General features: G+C 35.7%; 2 protein-coding genes across 2 annotated transcripts; both read left to right on the forward strand.

Annotated features, from left to right (window-relative positions):
• The first annotated feature begins 525 nt into the window (after window positions 1-525).
• On the forward strand, window positions 526-2,887 carry LOC118434496. The gene is made up of 6 exons (XM_035848203.1): window positions 526-924; window positions 1,006-1,254; window positions 1,329-1,716; window positions 1,821-2,140; window positions 2,274-2,432; window positions 2,509-2,887. The coding sequence occupies exons 1-6, from the start codon at window positions 754-756 to the stop codon at window positions 2,569-2,571; spliced, it is 1,350 nt and encodes a 449-aa protein (XP_035704096.1). The 5' UTR covers window positions 526-753; the 3' UTR covers window positions 2,572-2,887.
• Window positions 2,888-11,862: 8,975 nt separating this feature from the next.
• LOC110843350 (adenosine receptor A3) lies at window positions 11,863-26,380 on the forward strand. The gene is made up of 7 exons (XM_035848403.1): window positions 11,863-12,842; window positions 24,519-24,790; window positions 24,892-25,123; window positions 25,188-25,319; window positions 25,414-25,462; window positions 25,536-25,874; window positions 25,981-26,380. Exons 2-7 carry the CDS (start codon window positions 24,571-24,573, stop codon window positions 26,233-26,235), a joined length of 1,227 nt encoding a protein of 408 aa, XP_035704296.1. The 5' UTR covers window positions 11,863-12,842; window positions 24,519-24,570; the 3' UTR covers window positions 26,236-26,380.
• Window positions 26,381-26,467: the final 87 nt, after the last annotated feature.

Below are 26,467 nucleotides of genomic sequence, written 5' to 3' on the forward strand. Positions count from 1 at the left end.
TCACAATTTATTGATGCATAAAGAGCTATGTATAATTGGAGTGAAATGGCATTGAATTTCATATACATACTTATATGCAACTAATGCATTAGTACATATGCATTGCATAGGTTGACAAAAGTGAAAGCACTTGTTTGATCAAAACTATATTGCCTAAAATTCGCAATCTTATTGTTCGATTATAATAAATAAATGTGTCCGAGTAAATATAGTATGCATTTAATCATCCCAACTATGTTAACTATTAGCTGAATTAAAAGAGATGTGTAGTGCTTATTTGCTTGAATTCTAGACCAAATATTTGGAATACTCTCTTCTGGGACACTAGTAATTAATTACAAAATGAGTGCTTTACATGCAAAACTGACATTCGAACTTGCACATGAATTAAAACACACGCTACAGTCATGCGATGTGACCAGCAAAATTGAATAAACTAATTATGTTTCTTTTCTGTGTGGATGAAAGTTGGTTAGTTGGACCAAAAAGTGCCAACATTACAGCAAGAAGCACCCGAATGAGTGTACGCAGATACTTGTATTTTTGTGATATAAACGATATATAAACTCAAATAAAAATAAATAATATAAGACATAATTTGAATAGATATCATAGCTCACAAAAAATTCTTTACTTTTTCCCTTTTTCATTTATGTAGTTAGTTATCTATAAGAACTGCGAGATTTACAAGAAAAGTACACATATATATGTATCAGTATTTAGTATTTGTTAGTGTTACAAATTATTAACATTATGAAAAGCTTGTATTTTAAAGGAAGTGTTAAAAGTTTGTTGGAAACGTTTTTGGACTTCAGCTTTCTCTTATGCATTTCACCATTCAGATTAAAATCATATCACATCAAGGGATGTAACGTGGAGTTTCCGACTGAAACAGTAAAGGTTCAACAATGGAAGCTGCAAAAGGTTCGAATACATTTAAGGAATTGTAAAAGAATTGGTGCACTTTATTTGCTGCAAAATATATGTAAATATAATTTTTTGTAGGTTTTATCTGGTTTCGTCGCACTGATGGATATTTTCGGAGCAACAACTCGGATCCGCTTGAGCCTGGAGAAGAATTTAGACAATCCCGTAGAGTATTTCAATTTCATGTGGTCCATCGCTTCTACCCTGATGCACGTGGCATTTTATTTCGTTCTTTGGACAAAACAACATCATTTCGTGAAAGCTGTGGAAATTTTCCGGAAGAGTTTTTTCAAAAGGCACAATAACGTGACAAAAAACCTACCTTGCGTGAGATACAGATAAATATTATGTCTCTTACCCACATAAATAGATTGAATATATTTTTGTTCCTTCCTTTACAGGTAGGCGTTGGATATTGTATTTGTTGTCTGAGTCTGATACTTGGGATAATTCCATCGCTTAAAGGGTCATATCTGTTACCTGACTCCTTGATTAACTGGAATATTAACCTTATTTTCCAGGCTCACGTGGCTCATTCAAAATTTATGTTTTTTCTTTCAAATACATCATTTCCAATTGGAAATTTTAATGCCAATGGCACAGATCAAAGTCTTGATGATCTTGAGATTATCTCGGGGATAGGTCACATATTGGTGTATACGATGCGTTACTTGGGGGCCTACTTTATAGATTTGTTCATGATTATGTCATCAGTCACATTGTGGCTGGCGACAAGGTCATTCATACAAACGGCAATGAACCTAAATGCGAACCTTCCACGATGTGCAGGTAAGTAATCAAATAAAATATATAAGACGATATTATTACTTGGCATTTAGATATGACATACATATTCTTGTGATGATTATGATTATTAATTTTGGTCCCTCAAGTAACCACATCACCAGTCTCAGTACCACTTGATCACCATCAGGGTGTCAGCAGACATGGAAGGAAAATAAACTTTGGCGAAGTTGATGGAATAAATTCTGAAATCGTTGACAAATACGCCGATTTGAAATGTTTGTCTGATTCCGTAAACGGTGCTATGAGTCCGATCATCTTTTGCTACGTATTTGAAGCCATATTCTACTACGCAACAAATCTTAACTCTATCTTCACGGCAAAAGATTGGCATGCAAGGTTAACAGTGACCCACTTTTTATTAGGATGCTTCATAACGTTTGGATTTTCTGCCGATATCACCAGAAAAGTAAATTCTCAAGTATAATAAATTCAGAGAGTTTAAACTTTTTGCTATCGTATTTTCTCCTGAGGAAAGACGCCCTGAGTACATTTTAAGAAAAATTAATTACTTACTTGTAAAATGGACATTTTATACTTAGATGGACGGATTCAGGATTTGGCTAGTAAATGGAAATACAAATGCGAGAAAATCGATGGATCAAGATATGCTGATTGCGCTTGTTCATGAAACCCAGTCAAAAACTATTGGCATTTCTGCTTTTGGAATTTTTACGATTGACTATCCTCTAATTTTCAATGTAATACCCAATTTGATATCGGTTTAATAGGTACAAATAATTATAATCTGTATTAATGAATGTCTTTGTATTGCAGATTGTAACTACAACAGTAACATTTTTCTTAATAGTAGTTCAATTTGTTCCTAAACCGTGTTAGTCGACACTATGTTAATATCTACACATTTACTAATTTTTATTCCTGCAGATAGAAAATATGCACATATAAATACATCTTCAAGAGTAAACACTTAATAAAGTCAATTCAAGCTCTAGAAACAAAATAATGTTCATGTATGTAGATAGGTATGTATATGCATATCTCACAAGTTCTTCCTGATTTCATGTTTACGAAGATTCCTTTACCACCTTCAAACGCTGTTCCAATGAAAGGCTTCCATGATAGCGTGGGTCTCTCCATGTAAAAATTTCCAAGTTTGAACTTCACATTTGAGATCGTTAGCAACTCTACATTTGGTGCTCAAGATCCAATCTAAATGTCCCCACTGGTTTTCCTGGAAAGACAAGTTTTGAACACCTTCGAACTCACCCTTTTAGTAATAAGTATTTGTATGAAAATAAAGTACCGAAATTTTGCTCCCAGAGAGAGAGACTGATAGAAGAACGTTTTATAGTATGTAGCAGTTCCATAAGCCATGGTTCAGGCTAAGAATTATAGGAAGACGTCATTACACCCGGAAGCAATTGCATAGTTACTTGTCACTTTTTGCAACGTGGGATAGAATTATTTTGAAATGAAATCGATCTGAATCAAAATTTTCCATGCTGTCCAATATTTGACATCCTAAAGCTTTTGTTTGTGAAACCCTCACATCCTCATTCGTATTTTTGATAGAAAGCTGGTTCGCTGTACATTTCTGAATTTTACTTTCCAGCATTGTGCATACATACAATGATGTGGATTCAGAAATCGTGTCGTGTTCAAAGCTAACGCAGCGTGAATTGTGATCATGAAAGTCGTGTTGCTTTCATCGTGAAGTCAAAGTCATCTATTTTATACTCGTAACCCAGAAGAGGGCTATGCATTGCGCAGTCAAGGGTCGATCGATAAATGGAAAGATTCATCCTGATCTAGAGAATTTGTAGTGTAATGAAATTGTACCTTAAAATTGTTGCACTTATCGCCAGAAACCAGCAACTATTTATCACTTGTTTTACGTTCTATCAAATTAGGCGTAAACACAACCACCCTAAAACAACACATAAACACATAGAAATATATGTACACTACAATGATTGCTTTGTAACGTATTGTTGCTTTCCTGTAGTTACAGAGTGGACTTTTAAATGAGAATTTCATTCTCTTTTTATTCTTCTACATTAGGGGAAAGTGGAATGAAAGTACTGGAAAATTGCCTCCACCTCGGTTTTATTATACTCCCTTAGATGTAAAACGGCACGAGCAGCTTACCTTAATTGGGTCAATAGTAGAAAAAAAACAGCATTTTATTTCCCTCATATAATACTTCATTTATACATATGTATATGCATGGATATGGCATGTAGGTAATAGCAAGTGACATGGAAAACTGAGATTAGTGAGCAGTATTATCTGTATGAAGTATTATAACTTTTGTTTAAGTGTGTAAATTTCATTCTGTAGTTTTTTAAATCAAATAAGTCATGTGTGTTCAAAATAAAAATATAAAACAATGAATTAGCACTGCATAAGGGGTTTCACAAATTAATTTAAGGAAGATTTCAAAAAAGAGATACATACCTATTTGTAAAGTGAGAGAGTTACAAAATATGTAAAATCTGCATTTACGTATACACATATTATGTACATAGATATGTTTATAAATTATTAATATAAATTTGTGTCAGTATTACACAAAATTACACTAGCCAGTCTTGTTTGCTATATTTTTATTAATCTCAAAAATTAATATGATAATAAATTCAGAGCTGCAAATTTTTGCCATATTCTGAGGTAAAATTTATATATTTAGTATACCTATTTTAGAAGAAAGTTACCAAGTTATTGAGGAAAGAAGACAATAATACTATACGCTTCACGTAAAAATATATACACCCTGCAATATATATATGTATGCTAATATTACTATAGCTGATACTAATATAGAAGTGCATTATGCTGATGGAATTGCGGTACATGCAAAATATGAATCTCATCATTCAGGGTTTGATTTATGATCCCGTTGATGGATTGAGATGGTCCACATCGTCAGTGAGCATTCACGCGAATGTTTTTACAATCACAAGAGAATTTTAGACCACGTATATAAATACATATGTAGATACCTCGCAATATTTATGTAGTCCTCCCACATACCTGCATTGTTCACTAACAGTATTATTTAGCTATGAACTATGTATGTACATACATACGTAATTTTGCACTTTTCTGTTGGTGCAAGCAAATTGAAAACATTTTCTCCCATAATATCTAGTGCATACCTAAATTGTAACGTCATGAAGTGTTAAAGAAAGCTAAAATGTGTATATGGTGAAAATTTACTCTACTGCAGAACAAGTGTAGACGGTGGTAACCTTGAAAGGCTTTTTTTACGACATTCATCCATCATCAAATCCTCCCCAACAAACACCCATGCAACGACGAGGAAAAGTGAAGTCATGGGCGGACGAAGGCATAGGCGAAGGTTGCACACTTCGTACCACAACATACGAGCAGCCATAATCTCGTCAAGCTGTATTGAAAGCCGTAGAAATTTACATTGAACGAAACTAGAAGATAATTTGAACCCTTACTGCAGAATTTCAAAGTTCTCATAGGGTTTTTTCTGCATGACTTGGCCTGACTATGCACATAGATAATTTTGTTCGCGAAATAATTTTTAACACGAGTTAGAGCTTAACAGTCACGTTGTCCAGACGAACTACACTTTAGTCTTAAATCGCTACAAGGAATTGGAAGAGTTTGGAGATGATGAGGTCCATGATGAGGTCCATTGGTTGACTGGTGGGGTCGTGGGGGTAAATAGAAGAAAATTTTAGAAATTGTAGAAATTGAAATATGTACCTAAAATTGAGAATTACCGTGCGAGTGTAAATGAAACTTGTAAAGTCAGGAATATTGTTTCCGGTGGGACCAAAATATTTGAAAGCCTTAAGTGTATTTAAAATGTGTAAACTTAGGATCAAAGTGCAAATAGAATATGATGTGTGCTCAAATGATTTAATCTAAACCTGGCTCGGGCTATACGAACTGTACACTGGAGATTATTCTATAATCATTCGGAACAGCTCTGAATTACATGCAAAGACTGTTAAGCTATATATTTATAAGCAGACATAATAAAACGGTTAATGACTTAGGCAGGCTAAATTTAGATAAGCAGCTAGATCAAACTGTGGTGATTGACAATCACTGGATGACATTTCATTCAGTTGTTGTACTGCTTTCACCGTAAGATGAGGAGCTCAGTTTGTCTGTGAGAACTGACGTGGAGCAGCTAAGCAAACTGTCTTTCAATTTGTGTCTCGAGTCTGGACTATGCAGGCTTGATGCGTATTCGAGGTATATTAAGTAGAGAGAAATAATGAAGGAATGTTGACTGCAATAAAGTAGCGCATGGAAAGGTGCCCACCACCAGTGGCCTGTGTGCCTCCGGTAGATAAAAGGAAGTGTGAAGGGAAGATTTCTTCAGAATTTAATTAAATAATGTGAATGTGGTGGAGTCTCAGTCTCAGTCTCGTAGCTGCTGTGGTTTCTCTTCTTCAAACCAACTTTACTTGAATAGTTTTATGAAGCACAACAATAAATTGCAGAATATCAATGAATATTGATGTTGCTTATTCAGCCGCTTGTTAAAAATATTTATTAGTAGCACACTTGCATCGCATCCAATAGAACAAGCTGGTACACCAGACTATAAGAAAGTCAACCACTGATCATACCTCTTGCCATAAACCATTACATACAAAGCATAGTTGTTGCTGATAAGATTAACCTATTATTCAGAGGACTTTTAAAGAGATAAAAGAATCAATCAATTAAGAGTAACACATAATCAAAAATTTCCTCTAGGTTGGGAGAGCAATTGGTGCTTACACCTTCTAATTATCAGTTACGTTAGTCAAATTTGAGATACATATGAACTGACTGCCCACTCAAGTCTCACGTAACAAAAAGTGTTGAGTAATCAAAGAAGTCGGTGGGGTAAGAAATTAGTTGCAACTAAATTAGACATTGAAATTAAGGGAAAGTTGAAAGTGAAAGTATGGTCCAAAGGAATTTTGTAATTCATTTTAGTTCTGGTCGTACCAGTGAAATTCCAAATTTAGAAACGGTTATATTCTTACAATATGCACCTCGAGATTTGATTGAAAATCCCTCCAGAATTTCTAGACAAATCCTCAATATACCTGAAAAGCATTCTCTGAGGCACAAGCAATTCTCTTTGAATTCAATCATTGTAGTGTCATATGAAGGCACTTGTTGACAATCATCAATTGTATGTATCACCCTAGTCTTCATTAAAATTTTAATTACAATTTGTTAATATACATCTATATTCCTCATATATTCTAATCCTTAATTTGATGAAATTCAAAGTCCTTCAGTAAGAAATAATAGTAAAGTAACAGTAAAGAAAATATACGGACAAGTTTATGAGAATTACTGTAGTCTTGTATGGTGGTTAAACACAATTGCATAATAATCAAATAAAAGTGTTATCAATGCACTTTTGCCCAGAATTGGTATTCACAATAAATCATTCTTTCAAGTTCCCCATGATTGCTCCAACACAAACTTTGGGGAGTAATTATAACTACGTATCCCCTCATTTGTAGTTTGGAGGATCAAAGAAAATATTGTCCGAGTTAGATGATAGAATCTTGCTTGAAGCACGAACGATAATACTCACAAATTTGATGAGATGAACCAACACTTGTAATTTGGGCTAGTTTCAGAAATGTTGCTGAATGATATACGGATACATATGTATGTACATATGTATTAACATAGGTCTGCCTGAAAGTGAAGACCTAAAGTATGGGCATACACACGTTATGTACATGTATTTAATCGCATACGTACTTCTACTTTTAAATAGATAAAATTATTATATTACATGTGCGATTTTTAGCTCGAGTCAAGGCTTAATCCTCGGTCCGGTACAGGATAGAGACAAAACGGCTGAACCAATTGAGTTTAGATTTTAAACACATGTATATAAGACAAAGTGGGGGTTAAGTTCGAAGATGAGCAAAATCAGTCAAGTGGTTGACCGTTGGCCGTGTCATAGGGGTATTATGCATTAAAATTTCAAAATGGTGTGAATTTTTTTGTGAAAATAGGCTGAAATTTGGCGTACAGATTGCTAATGAAGTGAAAGCTTCTAAAGTTTAATTGGAGAAATTTTCAATTAGGGGGACTTTAGGGGGTGACCAACACCGATTTCCAGAAATTGATTAAATTAAATTAAAAAGATTAAATTCGTCGAATCGGTAAAGGATGGCCCATACGAGTTTTTAAAGTTGTTATTTTCAGCTTAAATTGAGGCTAAAAATGAATTTTGGATAGCAAATAGATTTTTGGAAGTTCCAGGTTTGAAAGAATTGAGCTCCACTGGTCCTAGTACTCAAAGGGAAGGATTTGTAAATAATTAAAAAACGTGGTGCTAAATAATAGAAAACAAAGCTGATGTGTAACAAACATTCCATGGATGGTAATAGTCTGATCAATGCAGATAAAAATTTAGAATTTTGAAAGTGGACTCTGGGTAAATGCTGTATATTTTCATATCTGCTGTATTGTATATATTGAAAAATAATAATGCGCATAGAAATATATAAAACTAACAATATGCGTATAAAATAGTAATAGAGAAATTATATCGAGAGATTTAGCCATATAATAATAAATATATTCAGATTTTTTCAGATTGGCTTTGAAAAATAGAGTCATATATTAAATTTTATTTCATCTACCTCATCTTATTTGATCTATAATTTAATTCCTACGGGAGAGATAAAGTCAAGATGATTGGGAAAGATCAACATTTGCACTGGCATTGGAATTGGCCAGAATATGTATCGTCTTCTCCCTTCTCCTGCAAATCTCTCGCTCGATGTGTTCAGCTCGTCTTTGCCAAATTTTCTTTATGCACAAGTAAGATGCTGGCATAATACATCATTCCTTCCTAGTGAGCGAAATAAACCGTTGTACCGTTAAAAGTAATAATAATTGTTATATATTTAATTTTGCACTAATGGTGCAGAATTAAAGGCAAAATAGATACATAATGTTGAAAATTTTCTACACTATTTTGCGTTATCGATTGTCCAATACCAATGATCCTACTTGGCTATTCAATGGGCAGTCGGACACGAAAAACTAAGTAGCTTCCATGCTACGCAGGGCGAGCGAATGATAGTTTTGTTATAAATGGAAAAGTTACACGTGTATCGTATTAGACTTTAGACTCGTGTATAGCCCTTTCCATGTACATAACTGCTCACTTTTTACCCCACGCATCGCCACAAGAAAAACAAAATAGAGGCATGACATGTCATTTTCGGACACTTGCGCCTTTGGATGTCAATAGGATGAGGTGCAAAATGATAAGATAAATGTTCGGGAGATTTACCAGCTCATGCACAGAACTCTCGTTTAATTGGATATCTTTGTTTGTGGGAATGTTTGCTTGTCGTGGCTGAACAAAAAGTTTTCTCATTAAAAAACCTTCGTTTTTATTGAATACATTGTCGGATGGAACTGAATTCATCATCTGCAGAAATAATAATTCGAAACTAAAAGGTATACTTTTATTACCAGATCTGATCTGATCAGTACCAATATTATCTATATTATTAAAGAACACCGTGTATAAGACTAGATACCAACGTGTGCCACAAACTGTTTTCAGCATCCTATTCATTTCCTCGATTTAACGTTTTAATGATTCATAAAGTTTGTTCAGTGTAAACGTCCGTATATTCAAGGATTGGAAACAAACAATTCTTAGAATTAGTGGAATACCTGAATCATGCATTTGATTGAATGCATCAATTTTTAGATTAAATTATATGAACATAAATATAAATCTTTAGCTTCCATTGTGTACGAGTCAATTCTGATATATAGTTTTTAGATGGTGTCAGAGAATTGAAAACATCAACAATTGAAAATGCCAGAAAATACGTCCTACACAAATATATGACATTTTGAGAAATATTGTGCATTTACAAACCATATGATACATTGGCGGACATTCTTCGTTCACCTGATTTTTAGTCTCTGAGACCTCCAAATTTCAGAACTTAGTCGACATAACACATAGGAATCATTGGGACAAAATTTCAATTCAATTTCAATACCTAAAGGGTGTTAATAAAGTCCGATCCCATTTTTCCTATAAAAAAGTGAAGGCTAGTATAAAAAAAACTACCCGTGATACTTACAAAAAATGTTCGACATATTTACCTTAGTATTTGGTCTTGTTACCATTTACTTTAACCATGCCCTCAAATCTTTGTTTAAGGCTCTGTGCTAATTTTTCCAATGTGTCTGTGGGAATCGAATTCCATACATCTTGAACTTTTTTTACTAGCTCTTCCCTCGTCCGGGGTTGTGGTTCTTTGTATACATTTTCCTTAAGTATGGACCACAGGTTCTCCATGGGATTCAAATCTGGGCTGTTTCCGGGCCACACCCCCTTGCTCCAGACCGTTGAAACTTGCGTCTTGATGAGACTCAAACTCGCTTTTGCTGTATGGGCTGTTGCACCATCCTGCATGAAAACTATTTTTCTTTCATTCGGAAATATTTCCTTGTTCCCCATGCTATGGAAATAGATAGGTAATATTTTTTCCATATAATACTTTGCATTGACTGTTTGGCCTTTTGGTATGATATGTAGAGGAGTCACGCCACGTGCACAAAATCCATAACTTTAAGCCCGAATTTTGGGACTACTCTTGATGGTACATCCGATTTGTTTTCTGTCCTGTAACGAACATTTTGTTGGTTCAATTTTGGATATAGCTCAATAATAGATTCGTCAGTCCAAAGGATGTGACTGCGCAATTCTTCACCAAGTCTTTTTTCACTCAAATGGGCACTTTTCTGAAGGAGTTCTTCAAATTTCAGACGGTCATCGATATATTTTTGTGACATGAGAGGTTTTTTTGGTTAGTTTGTAAGCTGTGTGACCCCACTTCGTAGTTTTCACAAATTTTTGCACGGTCACACAGTTAATTTGCTTCTTCTTCTCTTTATAGCGTTTTGAGTCATTTAACTCCCTTGCTCAATTACGTAATGAACTACCGGTTTTCTTGCAAAGTCTGTTTTTAATCATTCTTTTTGTGGTAGGTGACACCTTTCTGGGTCGCCCTGGTCGCTTTTTGTCGTGGACAAAATTTTTATTCTTCCATTTCCAAACAGTTCTGCGGCTGCAGCCCAATTTTTGCACAATTTCTGTAGGTTTAAGCCCCTGCTGATGCAATGTTTGTATCTCAACTCTAAGATGCTCATGACTTACACGTTTAGTTGTTCCTCCCATGGTAAAAATTTGAAATAAATAACTTCACTGGTTCAAAAGTTCCAGCTGAATTTGTAACAACCACGCTCCAAAAAATGCATGGGATCGGACTTTATTAACACCCTTTATGTATAACATTAACATATTTACATATAGAATTATCTATGATCCTGCAATGTATCTATAAAAAGAAAGTTTCGCCACTTTTCCGAGTCCCTTGTTTTCAGACCGGAAGGCTTTATAAGAAAGAACGCTTGTCATATAGACAATGGGACGAATGGTAGAAAAATTAGAGCCAAGTCTAGTCGGGTGCTTACAGTGACATTTAGTCGTACTAAATTGCAGATTGTTTTGCTCATATTTACCCAAATCTTGAATGACAAATAAGGTCTGAAGATGATATAAATCTTCAGAGCTGATGTACTTTTTGACTGACCTCAGGCCTTCAATTTGCGCCGCTTTCCAAAATGCGATTTTAGTACAAAAAATTCAGGACCTCCTATCAATTCGTGTTGTAAGGAATGTTTAGTTTATCATCATTTGTAATTATGTATAAATTAATTCCGTGCGAAAGTTTAATATTGCGTTTTTATGTTATAAGTTTTATAACAGAAAAGTATAAACCTTAATAAATATGAAGTTTGAAATAATTGAGTCGAAAAACTGTTTTGAGTTTATTTCGCATCAAATACCTGACTTTTATGGATATTAAGCACCCCAGATTTATTTTTCTTTTTGTAAAACATTCCCAACCATTTTCAATCGTGTTTGTTGAGCTGTAAGGAATTCATTTGTCAGTACTTTCACTGAAGAAATTCTAGTGAATTCCATCCCAGTCGAGATTTCGGCTGCAAAACTCCAACTCTATGCGCTAAGCACATGGAAAGCAGGAGGTCTGAGGAGAAATGAGAAAAGTGGAAATCACGACGTCAACCCAGAAGCAGTTTCACATTCTCGGCCCTACGCGTTGCACTCGCTTCTTCAAGACCACGACTCTCGCCAGTCTCACTTTTCTCCTTGTTTCACAGACAATCCATCCCAGTGGAGAAACAAGACTATCGTTTCTGATATTGCCATCATCAAAACATTCAGCTTTTCTGTGATTCAACGCTATTACAAATCACACACTTATTGAATCACTATATAATCAAGCACGTCAAATACTTGTATAAACCGAAGTGAAATTACATAGTAGGAATATTATTACAATTACACTTTCAGTGGGAAATGTTAAATAAATACGTGCATCGATTTTAATTCCCTAACTGTTGCAAATAGTTTTGCGTTATTGTGCGATCAATCTGTTTTGTAAAACATTCAAGACTTTCCTTTCTCTCCTGCATATCGGCTTCGTAGATATATTTACATACATTGACACTACTCGGAGAAAGTTAAACCGGAAAACTTTGTGTTGCAAGAATAGAGTGGGGCCCGACCGACACCTGTTTAGAATTCCAAATTGACTCAGTGGGACTAAGGATAAACGAATCTTATACAACAAGTCAGCCCACGTTCACTAACTCTGTTGACCAGTATACGTGACAAATGGTCAAATTTTATAGTGAATTTGAGCCTCAATTCGTCTCTCAAACCAAGAAACTGCCTCTTGGGATACATTCTGCAATTTTCAGACTCTAATCTAGGCTGCCAACAACTTAAATTGGGATACAATGCCTGCAAATAAAAGTCACAATATGGTGGACACTGCCGACAAGTGAATACAAAATGTAGGAAAGGGTCTCAAAATTAATACTTCAATCATTGTGCAGAACACAGACAGGTACTGTGTTATCGACACACTGAGACTCAACTCTCTACGATTGTCCACTATTTAATTAATAAGTGGATTAAGAAATCAGTAAGATATTTTAAAAACTAACTATTATTTTGTGAACCGACCATCCTCATTCAGATTCTATTTATCCAGAGCTTGCAACAAGTGAGTCCCATTTTTGTTATAACTACATATGTATATACTTACTACTCGTATAACAATCATGCAAGTGACTGGTGATTTCTGGCTCATAAATTTGAAAGAAAAGGGATTTTTTTATATAAGACATCTTATACATGACATTTATTTTTTCCAAAGTCCACACTTTCTTTGGTCTACTGGCTGAAAGCGTAACAATAAAGACCTGGCAATTCGAGACTACTTTCTTTCCTTTTTGTCTTTTTTTCTATCTTTGTGCTCCTCAACAAAGTTTTTGAAGAAGTTGGTGAAAATGATTAGGAGATAAAAGAAGTTTTTACAGGTGTCATCATTAGAAAACTATACAACATATGCTGGAACAATTCTTATAGAAAGGATTGAATTTCACAAAATATAAATACTTTCGCACAAGTATCTGTAGAGTATAAGTACCGTAACCGATCTCATCGCAATCGTAAGCGAAAAGAATTAAACTATGGCACAATAAAAATTCGCAGCTTTGACATATATTTAAAATCCTAAGTACTTGATGAATTGCGATTGTGGCTAGGAGGATCTTTAAAGAATAAAGAAATCATGTCTGGAAAGAACATTGTGTAAAGAATATTCATATTCCACAGAATAAACCCAGTCATTTTAATTAGAATAGAGATATTTAGACCAACAATCGAAGTATTAGGTTATTGTGTTTCTCCCTATATAAAACCACCCCTATAAATGCTTTCTGTCCAGATATAGATACAGTCAGACAGAACCAAATGATTCAATTTATTTGTTAGTCTCAGAAAATAATTATGGCCCAATCATATATAAACAGTACATGCACAAACATATATGCAAATATCTAAATGATGAACGTATACCAATGTTTTAATAACGGCTACAACTTTACCAGCATATTTCGTTCAGAACATAAAATAGTTTCTACAAATTGAATGACAAATAAAGAACACACGAAATTTAAATAATTAGCAGAACAAATAGCTACTGATTTTATCTATTTATAATTTATCAAGTGAAAACAGATACTAGATAATCCCCAAGGCTTACGCGATTGGGTTTCCAACATTGAGGACATTGCATATTTGCAATTCCCTCAAGTCAAGTGAAACTTACTTAACAGTGTTAAGTTAACACATTCGTGTGGTAAGTTGAAGAGAAATGAACGAGGTACGCACATTAAAAGAGATTTTGGGAATACAAATTGTTACGTAAAAGGGATTCAAACCCGTTTCAATCCTTCCTTTGTATTGAAGTAAGGTATGGTCGGTTAGGAAAGAAACCTTTGAAAAATATATTTATTCGTATGAAAGAAAAATTGCCACTGAGTTGAAACGCGGTAGTTTTCTAGTTCATGCGATTAACTACCCAAATCCGAAAACCGGAAGTCGATATCTCGTCTAGTTCAAAAATGAGAACAAAAAATCGAGAACAAGTCGCAAAAAACATTTGCCACTACTACGAAAAAGTGTGCGAGCGCGTCCGGATGATGGTTTATAGCCACTTCGAAAGAGAAAAAACTCATAATGGTGCAATTTTCAGAGTTTTAGATATGTATGAGGAGAGCAGGAATGCTGAATTCAAAAAATTAAAAAATCGTCCTGCTCGTGTAGCGACCCCCAAAGTGATACGTAGAGTTCAGAAAGAAGACAAAAATAACCTTGGGATATCAGATGGTAATTTGGGCTACAAATTGAAAATAGCAAAATTAAGTTTACATGTTATTAAACCTACGAAGTTGGGGGTCAAATCCTATAAGGCGACATCTGCACCAAAGTACAACCAAGGTCAGCAAAAAAGAGCAAAGTCCAACTCTCGGCAGAATGCTGAAAAACGAGTCAAGCAAAACATGCCCGTGATTCTGGTAATGGATGATGAGACCAAGTGCTCAATTGATCCAGATGAAGTCCCTGCGAGGAAGTACTACTCATATACTAATAAGAAAACGTTTAAAGATTTTTTCAAATACACGCCGAAGTCAAAATTCCCCACAAAGCACATAATCGGGCAAGCATTGGACTCATTGGGGGACGTCTCAAAGCCGTTCGTGACCACAGCCACCATGACCTCGGAGAGATATCTGAACGATTGTGTAAAGAAGATCTTGATCCCCTTTATCAATAATCGCCATGTACTTTTCTGACCGGACACAGCAACATGTCATTCTTCAAAAGTTGTTCAGGATTACCTGCGGTCGAAAAAAATCGATTTTGTTGCAAAAAAGGAATATGCTCCCTACGTCCCTCAGGCAAGACCAATTGAACGATTTTGGGCATTATGCAAGAGAGAATATAGTCGTCGAACAAAACCACCCAAAAACTTGGTAAGATTCCGTCACATTTGGACATACACCTCAAAAGTGGTAGCGAGAAAGAGTGGCAAAGCACTTCTTGGGACCGCGAGGCAAATAATTCGCCAGATAGGAAGGATGGGGGCCTATCGACCATATGAAACAAAAAATTGAATAGTAGAGACCTTGTTTATAACCCCTGAAAATTTCTTTGGAATTAATTAAGTTTTTAGGATTTTATAGGCATTTTTCAAAGGTTTCTTTCCTAACCGACCATACTATAAATGCATTTAAGTGGGCCTCCGTATGTAGCTGACGATGATCATAAGGATGGTGAAGGAAGATTTCTCTATCCTTTCATGCTTGACTAATTTGTTCAGTTGGACTTTCTCGTTCTCGTTACTATAATTCGTCTTTTGACTCCTGGGATACAGAAATAAAATTTCAACCGAAATGGTTAAGGGCTCAAAAAGTTTTTCCAACTTATTCACCTTTCATCTCAGAAAACTTTTAATCATCGAAAAGGTCTAATTATATTTTCAACTTTGTTGACGCTTTCAATGCATTCTGAGAAAAGTATAAATTGGTTTCGTTACAATGCATATGGGTCAATACTTACATACATATGTGATTTTTTGGGTTAGAAATGAAGTATAAAAAATAGTTTGGCGTTTTTAAAAATTAAATTGACAATTTGTTCCGGAACAATAAATGTATTGTTTCGTACTAATTTCCGACTAAGTAATTTATATCTCTCAGATTCAAAATCATTTGTGTCAATCATTACTATCGTTCAAAGTCGTTGCATTTGTAGTACATATTTGATTTATATGTACACGACTCAATATAGACGTCCAAATGTCTTCTGGGAACTACGGAGGAAAGTGAGTGAAAGGCTATCCATAAATAAACTGATGGTCAATACAGACAAGCTAGTTAGAGGAAAAGAGTAACCACGTCGCATACTCGTATGTGCTTACATATATTGAAATGCTTTTAGTATCCTTTTCTCTGAGGATGAGAGCAATCATTTCACATTGAATCACGAATTGGCTGGTTACTTACAGATGCCTTATTGAGTAGATTTCGGTCATAGCAAGCACTCATTTTTGACATTAAAGACAACTGTCGTATTTTCAAACCCAACCGTACGGACAAGTTTATCCGAAGTTTGAGCTAAAGTACAGTATAGATGAAATAAAACATGAATAATTAAGAGTTGTATGCATGGGAAAAAAGCTCAATGCATGTATATTTGTTTGTGCAGATTTGTATATCCAGTTAGTCTGTATGTTAAGGAATTATATATTTAAAGTAGAGTTACAGATGCAACTGGAATCCTATGACATTAGGTTGACCCATTTATGAACGAGCTTTCAACTACAATTAATGCACATATTTTAATAAATCAAATAAGCTCACGAATTGACTTTGACATTACTTTGAAATTGATTAGTATATTCTTTTAAGCATTAAAGAGCTTGTACAATGCTCTAGAATTCTGCTACTTCCTAATGAATACATACATTTGTGCATAATTCTTAGATTCCAATATGCAGAGAAAGCTATGCTAATATTTACTAGCATTACATACTACCTATACATACATAAATAAGAATGCATATTTACATGACTTATGAGCATTCATAAAGGTGGATTATGATAAATAACTGTTAGCACTTCTGACTTCTTCAAAATTAACTGTCTGTAGATCAGTATATGCACAGAACGAGTTTCAATTTTTTGTATAGCTTTATAAAAATTAATTATTAATTTTACTGCAAAAAGCTAATACCCTGAGGCTTAAACACTGGAATAGTAATCTGGATTGAGATAAAAGTTTATAAAACGTAGAAAGAAGACTGTTTACGTGAAATGAAGAAAACGACAGGCATCATTTATGTATCTTTCATCACTCAAATAGCTTACGATGCTTCATTGCACCAACATTTACACATTTCGACGTACACAAACTACAAATACACACTATCCTTTTGCGTACACGTTGTATAGTATACTATGATAACCATAGTTATCTTTTACACATGGTAAATAATACATCTTCTCTCAATAGATTTAAGCTCAATAGATTTCATTTAGCTAACATCAATAACCTTGATTTTGTTAGTGTCTGGAATTGTGTTTATAAAAATATAGTGTCGCTTTTTGGCTTCCATGATGAATGTGCGTCGTGCTTCCAGCAGGCTCTGAATTTCGAAGAATAAATGATATACTGAATGTATGAGTTGTCCGAGATTCCAAAACAAACTACATTTCTTACAAAGTTGGTCGAGAGTAAGAATATATGTAGCAGTGTCAACTGGGTGGGAGTAAACTTTCAGAAAGTGATAGCTTTCTCCGAGGTGAATAATGTGTTAAATGGAGCAAGAAATTCAAAAGCAGAGAAATGAGACTACCACTGAACGGAAACAAATGAGATTGAGCTGTATATTTTCGTCTATTGAATTAAACGCAAAAGGTGAATGCCAAACCAAACAACCTAGAACTTGACTGACCTTGAGTCCCACATACATAAATGGATTCTAGTCCTTTGGGTTTTTGATTATGGCCAAATCAAAGTGATTCCTGGCCAAGTCGGGCGTTGAGATTAAGTCGTATTGTTGGCAGTTCCATAGATTTGGCAGAGGATAATCCTTAGCTCTTCGAACTAATGTAAAGGAAAGGAAAGTAAAACTCGCTAACAAAATTATCTTCCAGGCCGTCTTGTTAGTTGATACATAATTGGTTTACTTTGCAAAAGCCACTCACCGCTTGATATACTGGATATGCAGTTGTTCCTATTTTATTTAAGCACGGCTTTACAGGAATTCCAGTAGTAATAAGCAAATAAGTAATAATGTAATGTCGGGTTAAGTCAAACGGACCGGAATTCGGTGTTCATTCAGGCCACGAAAACTGAAGTGGTCTGTAAGCCGTGGTGGTTTGTTTGTGGCTACTCATTAATAATAATCACTCTTAAACAGTTTCCCAATTCACTTTTCAGAAATTGTTTGGGTTTATCAGCATCTGGCATGCATTTGTTTCTTTCGACGCATTATTATTACACAAGCCTTCCTTCTAATTTCATGAGCAAGTTGTTGAATTTATTTACTAAGCTAATTAATTTTATGCATACGTAAACAAAAGTATGATTCCTAAGCAATTTTGAAGTAATTCTACGCCTACATGTATATTCTAAAATGAATCAGTACTGCATCATTCAAATACTGGTATGCATGTTTGTACTTTAATGTACAGTGTCGGACAGATGTCTACGTCCACATAGTCGCGTCAATTTCATTTTCAAATTGTCACTGAACTACTGAACCAATTTTCATCATTGATATATCAAATTCTCACAAATTTAACGTAATTTCATAAAACATATGAGTTATTTCTGAAAATTCTGGGAAAACTGAGAATCATAGTGCAGAGCGAGAGAGGATGAAATTTGAGCGGACAAAAGTCTACGTCCACTTCACTTTAATTGTCAACAACAAAAATCTCTCCAATTTATAAAATCAGGTAACTTAATAAATCTATCAATAACATATGCCGCATTAATTTTTAAATAATTTTCTTCCAGAAAAATATGATGGCGTCGACACGCAAGGAAATTCCTATCGCTATTCGAGATCTTGTCATTCAGGACTGGAAGGGTGGACAAAAAGGGGGCTGTCGCAGAGACAAATATGGACCAAGTATAAATTAGCAAGGACAACCATCCAGACAATCATTAAGAACTTTAAAGCTAATGGTTCAGTCCAAAACAAGGTCAGAAGTGGTCGAAAACCCATTTTGGCTCACCGAGAAGTACGCCACGTGCTCAACAAAGTCAACGTTACACCCTCACTTAGTGCTCCAAAGCTATCTACCGAGATCAAGGAGATGTTCGGCAAACAGGTTAGTCCTATGACCATCCAAAGAACACTGAATAAGGGAAATTTGAAATCCCACAGAGCAGTCCGGAAGCCTCTTATTGTACCGAGGAATGCAACCAAACGAGTGAAGTTTGCCAGAGACCACATTTCCAAGCCACAAACATTCTGGGACATATTTTATGGACTGACGAGTCAAAGTTCAATGTCTGTGGGTCAGATGGGCGTCGTAGAGTGTGGAGATATCCAAAATAAGCTTTGAATCCAAAAAATCTCAACCCCACAGTTAAGCACGGCGGCGGGTCGGTAATGGTGTGGGGATGCATGGCTTCAAGTGGGGCAGGAAAAATGGAATTTATTGACGGAATTATGGACCAATACAAGTACCAGGGAATACTTGACCGTAATATCCAGGAATCTGTTCGAAAACTTGGACTTGGACGACGATTTGCCTTCCAACAAGACAACGATCCGAAACACTCTGCCAAGTCCACCATGGAATACTTCAAGAAAAAAAAATTCCGAAGCTAGAATGGCCTCCCCAATCTCCAGACTTGAATCCCATTGAGCATCTGTGCGACCACATTGAAAGAGAAATAAGAAAACAATCTTTTTCAGGAATTCCGGGCCTTAAATCCAGAATTCGTGAAGTTTGGGAAACCATTTCTGAAGATGTGACCAAGAATTTGGTAAACTCAATGACTCGACGCCTTGAAGCCGTCCTTAAAGCGAACGGAGGCCCAACCAAATATTAAAAATTAATTGTTATAACATTCCTTATAAATTACAGTTTTTTTTGTATGTTTTCTCTGACTGGACGTTGACTTTTGTCCATCCAATTGTTTTCATTTTGAATTAAAATACATCTCTGGCCTAAAATAAATTTTTTAGCGGAAAACTAATAATGTGCTATGAAATTACGTTAAATTTGTGAGAATTTGATATATCAATGATGAAAATTGGTTCAGTAGTTCAGTGACAATTTGAAAATGAAATTGACGCGACTATGTGGACGTAGACATCTGTCCGACACTGTATGTAGGCCTGCATGCATTCGTTCGAAGGAATATAGCTATATATACATACGTACTTCTTCAGATTAATTATTTTAGTACAAATGCGGTGCTGTGGAAGTACGCATAGCTCGAATTTGTTTTTACTTACTGCAAATGTGAGGTTGGTCAGTTGCCGCCCACGCCTATGTACATACATGGTCGAGGATACTTAGAAAGTCAGAAAGTCTGGTGAAATGGAAGATTGATGAGAAAGAAGCGAAACTGCCAGTTTTCCGACTGAAATGGCTGATGGACATTTGAATGGAAACATGTTTCACTTTCACAAATAAGGATCATTATCTCTGACATGTGTGTATGGTGGGTGGGTTGTTCAATCACACATCACATTATTGAGTTCGTATATACTTAAGTCGGGTTAAAAAAAGCAGAAAGACCATGAGGGTATTCACGCACCCTTGGTAACTACGTAAACAGCGTAAAATCCGTAAACTTACAAACGTTTACAAACAGCTTCCCGTGAATTCACTTTCGCAATTATTTTCGTAAAAATTTATCTGATAATTGAAACAAAATGCCGATCATTTCCAGAAAACGGAAATTAATGGAAGAAATTTGTGGAGCTGCATTTATTGATATAATAAATACCACGAACAGTGAAGGCTGTTCCTATAAAAATTTCGAAATTCAACCCTCCTAAATTCTAATCCTAAATCACACTAAATCTTAGCTGAATATATAACTTCTTAGAAATCGGTATCGGTGCCCCTCCCTTATTGCCCATCTGGTTATTTTTTGTTCATCTTTGACTTCATATTCGTTCATGAGAAGCTATCACCGTTCCGAATTTCAGCTTTTTGAGACAAGTTATGAAAATCGGTATGGGTCACCCCAACGGGTCCCGGATGTGATTTTTTACCAATTCCACTTCATATTCTTCCATTAGGAGCCTTTAGCAGCCTCTATACCAAATTTCAGCTCGATTGGATGATTTTGAAAAATCGGTATGGGTCACCCCTTCGGGTACCTCCAGATGAAAAATTTTCCAATTTCACTTCATATTCTTTCATTAGGAGCCATTAGCAACCTCTATGCCAAATTTCTGTATCGAACAAATTTTTTTCTTCCGCAAATTGAGTTTACAAAATACTTTACAAAATTAAAAGACGCCTGTGAGCTGCGTAAGTTTACAAAAGTTTGTAAACTGATTTTCCTTGACAATTTTTGTAAAAGTTTGTAAACGTTTGTAAGTTTACGGATTTTACGCTGTTTACGTAGTTACGAAGGAGGGCGTGAATTGCCTCCATATATTTTACATTTTTAGTACAGAAAACAGATATTGTTGCATACAAGATTTATCAAGTAATGTCAGTTATATCCAGAAGTACGAGGAAAAGTCGCATCTCGACTGGATTTTTCAGCTCTTGTAGAAGATAAAGCTATCGCAGCAACCCGAGTCAAATAGCTGGCATAAGGGACATCGGCGCAGCCTGTAGCACAAGCACGTGGGTTCAAATCTCAGAAGAGGCTAGTTTACATTTTTGCAACCCAGTTTTGACTAAAATGCTTTTAACTTTACATAAGAGGTCAAGTTCTACTAGTAGGATATTCGGACCGCACCGAGACCGTGTGGAGGTGTGGTCAGTATGAAAAAATGATGATATTGACCACTCCCCAAAATCTTCCCGGGGGAGGTCCGACTATTGTTCAAGTAGAACTTGACCTCCTATACAATGGCATTACGACTGTAGTCAAAACTAGGTTGCAAAAAGTAAAGTTATCTGTACCATGCTGGGGTTTGAACCTGGGAATGCTTGGGGTAAGCCGAGCCGATGTCCCTTTCGCCAGTGTGTTTGACTTGGGTCGCGGCGCTAGCTTTATCTTCTACAAGAGCTGAAAAATCCAGTCGAGATGCGACTTTTCCTCGTACTTCAGGATATAACTGACATTATAAATACAAAATTTATCAAGTATAAATCAAGCACTCCTGATAGCATTTTTAAATGTGCGTACTTCACAAATGAAGCGGTACAAGTAAAACTATGAAAATATGTATCACGTACATTTCCGAAATACGTATCTGTATGTTGCACAAAATATGATCAATTTTGAATTTGAGTCTCAATTTTCATGGTATGCATGAAATGTCAAATACGTGATGATGGAGTGTATGCAAGGTTTATTAAATACATTCCAGACATTCTGTTAGTCTTTCATTCCTTGTTGGACAGAAATCGATTTTATTACGTTTTAACAGTTTTTAATCATCAAATCCCTCTTTGTTTTCAATCACAGCCGTCAGTCACCATGAAACAGCAGCTTTGAAATAGGGCTGTTATTTAGGTTCGCCTATTTCACTAATCCTGAGTAGAATGTCAATGTCACTGTCACTACCTATGTATGACTATTCTGAATTATGTATGTACCGGTGAGTATGTGTGTGAGATTATGCTCATACACATATGAGTCCAACATTTATAGGCGAATGAAATGAAAGTATAGGTATATTCCACGCTAGAAGTTTTATTCCAGGCAATAAATTCCATTAGAAATATAATTATATAAACGGCAACTTGGAATTTTCATTCGAATGTGGAGGACACAGTGGTAAATAAACTAATTGTAAGGAGGGCACCTTATACATAAAAGACTGACAGATTTTGATGCCTTCTGGTACTTACAAAAAGTGAAGAAGGGTTTATTCAAATTTGCGTAAGCCACACCCACTCAAAGGGGTAAAAAACACTAAAAAGCCGTTTGCTAATTACATCCTTTGCCAAACATTCAATTTTTATGTAATCTTAGCATTTTCTTCCTCTTTGACAGTTGTTAATTACTAAAAAATTTTAAAAATTGTGGATACGATAAAAATCATGAAAATCACGAAAATTTGAAAATTGTGAAAATCTGATCAAACAAAAATGAATTTTTGGTGATTTTTAAATGCGAACAGGTTAACACGGGGTTCGTTTTTGAGGGGGGGCGTAAATAAATGGGGCCATGGAATAAAATCCTCACATTTCGTACAGTAAACTAATACTCTACAACATCCAAAGGGTCTGTCGGTCACGGGTTGTCCTTCTGAGTTGGACTTTGAATAATGTTCCACTTATTAACTACTTTTTTATCCTTTTCTATTACCTACTTAAACGAGAATGAATTAGATATAATTGAAAATCAATTGGTGAAAGGTTGAGAAAGCATCACTTTCACTTTCATTTCTTTCTTCACACCTCAGTTCGTATGTGTGTATAGCTGCTATGCGTTAGCTAATCTGCAAACGACTGTGATCTTTTCTCATTACAGGCAGGTCCAGTAATTCTCAAGTATTTGATTGTGAAGGGACACTCAACCAACCGACGTCATCAATTTTTGTGGCAAACCTTGATCCTCTTACATTTGCTGACATCCAAGCTCTGCTGGCTCAAGCCACAGCGCATCCAACTGAAATTCAATTTAAAGTCCACGTTCACACCGTTTTGTAACATTTCTTAAAGTGCACTTAGATACGGTTTAGTGCCCCATATAAAAATAGTTTGAGCAGACAGATAGAAACGAAAGTGTCAAGGTACAAATCGCTGCCATATTTTTGTCTCCTATCATATTAGCCATCTTTCTTTCTTTGAGGTGCTTTCGACTAAGCATCCAGGTTTTGTCGTACATATCTTGAATCGTAATGCATCAAAGCTGTGATGCACGCAAATTTCATACTTGGATATTTCTGTTGAACTAGAAGTCTCGAGCCAAATAACACTTTAAATTGGACATGACAAACGACCAAAGTTTGTGAACACTCCCACAGAAGTGATCCATACCTGAGAGAAGGGAGAACGAGCCTGAGCGAACGAAGCTTGAACATCTCATCTCATTTCTATTCTGGGATGGAAACAATTTTTTTCTCTGCAATGCATTCAAATTATCTCATTTGCGCTTTCACTTCACCGCAAAACCAGTAGTGACATGTATTATGGTAGATATATGTATGTATGCTGCTTCGTCGTTGGTTGGTGATAGTTCGGTATTTGGTGACGGGACGGGATGGATGAGAGACGAGAAAGCAAACCATTTGTCCCTGACGTACATAAATCCTTTTCCATCAAGAATTAAGGAATCCACGATCGGATCATGCACTTGGAAGGCTTTTAACTTTCCTTGGTTATATGTACGGATGGATGAAGAGTAACAATGGAGAGTCAAGGCCAGAGAAATTCTATCTCTTTCAAGTAGAATAGTAGTATCACACCAAGGAGAAAGTAAGGAAATAAGTTGGGGACTTTTGAGATGCTGAAAATCCTTCGACGGTGGCAAGTAATTGATAGTTATGCTTAAGAAAGTCAGATGATTGAAATGCAAGATTATATTTGTGTAATTGAAGCGTAATTTACGTAAAGATTTACATAATGATGAAGGATTACGGTGTGAGATAATTGGTATAATCTATGTCTAACATGTCGAAAATTAAGTATGAAAATAGATGAAAACATTATTTATTTATTTTCAGATGGGGTCACATCCATGACGGAACATTGTTAATTGTTTGTTGAACTGGAAAAATGCTTGCAAACTCACTATTGTCCATTCTGATCCTCCTTCTGAGTCCCCTTATCGTTCTCTCCAACACGCTAATTATCAGTGTCTGGTTGCGCTTTAAAAGATTACGAACTCCATCCAATGCGCTTATCATATCACTTGCCGCAGCGGACCTGGGTTTTGGTCTCTTTCTCCCGGCGGCAATTGCACTTGAGCTGACAATGCCTCCTAATCCTTCTTCTGGTAATATAATCAAAATCAATATATACCGACAATTAGTAGTCTCCACGCATTTACATGCAGCCAAATTTTGATCTACATGAAAGTGCTCTTAATTGTTGCAGAGTACGAATGCAAAATGATCATGTGTGTCCTACCATTTGCAATCTTGCTCACGTTTTGTGCCGCATCCCTCTTGTCAATCACTCTCATTGCTCTGGATCGGTTCACTTCTGTGTCTCAACCTCTGCGGTATAACCACTTTGTCACAATGTCCAACATTCACAGATTCGTCACGGCGTGTTGGATCTACGCTATTCTTATTGGAATTGCTATCCCAATAATATTTATAGCCAGGTAACTTTGCTCAATGATGCGTGGGAATTATTGACTAATTGTGTGCATGTATTTATGTATTTAGTAGAAACGAGTGGCCCTTGTGGGGTGGAGATCTGGTCTTAGGATGGACGACTTTTTGCCTGTATGGGCCATGTCTTTTCTGCGTCATCGTAAGTTATGGACATATTTATGTCGTTGCGCGAAATCATGCCAGGTACACTTGTATTTTAAGTATAATATGGAAGTAAAATATCTTCATTCCTACAAACAAAATTATAAAATATGTACTTTTTTTGTATGTTTTATAGAGCAATTTATAGCGTGGAGATTTCTCTTCACAATGGGAATACTTGCGAGGTTGTCACATTTTCATTAATAAATATGTACAGTGGACGTATTGCTTTACTTTACAACATATTTGAATATTTAGGTTACAGATACTGCCACCCTTGGTCATACAAATAGATATGGTCTTACCCTGGCTCTCATTTTATCATCGATTCTGATTTCTTGGTTGCCACTCCTCCTCATAGCATTCTGCGACATGCTAGCTTATCACAATAGCGTACAAGGCACAACTTTTGACCTGAGCGAGGAATACCAAGGTCACGGTGGGACCAATTTCAACGACAGTTTTGTTGCCAACAAGTCGTCCACTCATAACTACAGCATGATACTCATGAACCCTCAGTGGAGGATGCTGGCTTCCCTTCCGCTCGTCCTGAGCAGTTTGTTTAACCCTTGGCTATATGGGTATCGATCGACTGAGGTGAGAGAATTATCAATCATAATTTTGATGTATTTAATTTAACTACATTTACATACAATATACAAGTAGGATATTATTCGAATGAGAAATTTACTATCTTGAATAGATGCGAGTTGCCGTAATTCGCCTGCTGGACTGGGCTTTAACTAAAGTCACTGGACGACCACAATCTGTGGATATTTTGTACACATACCACAAAGGAGATTTAACTAGTTGTGCGTCAAATGTTAGATTGTTGGGAATATCACCTACTCAAACAACCGTGCAATGTTGCAGTCCCAGTCCAAATGCAGACAGGAAGCATTCTAATTTGTCGATTCATCTCATGATTTGTGACAACAATCAAGTATCTTCTCTCTGATTTCTTGATTATTTTTATTGTGGACGCGTACCTGCGATTGTAAAAATTTATAACTTTTAACTTTAATATACTCTAATCGTTACCTGATACGAATACAAATACTCATTCATAATACTTATGTGATAATTTGAATCAACGCATAAATGAACTGATGCCAATTAATTATCACAATAAATTGAATTGTGACTTATGTACGTGATGATGAACAAATGAATTTATTTCTATGTATGCA

This window comes from Folsomia candida, unplaced genomic scaffold (assembly GCF_002217175.1).
Source record: "Folsomia candida strain VU population unplaced genomic scaffold, ASM221717v1 Fcan01_Sc002, whole genome shotgun sequence".
Taxonomy (NCBI): Eukaryota; Metazoa; Arthropoda; class Collembola; order Entomobryomorpha; family Isotomidae; genus Folsomia; species Folsomia candida.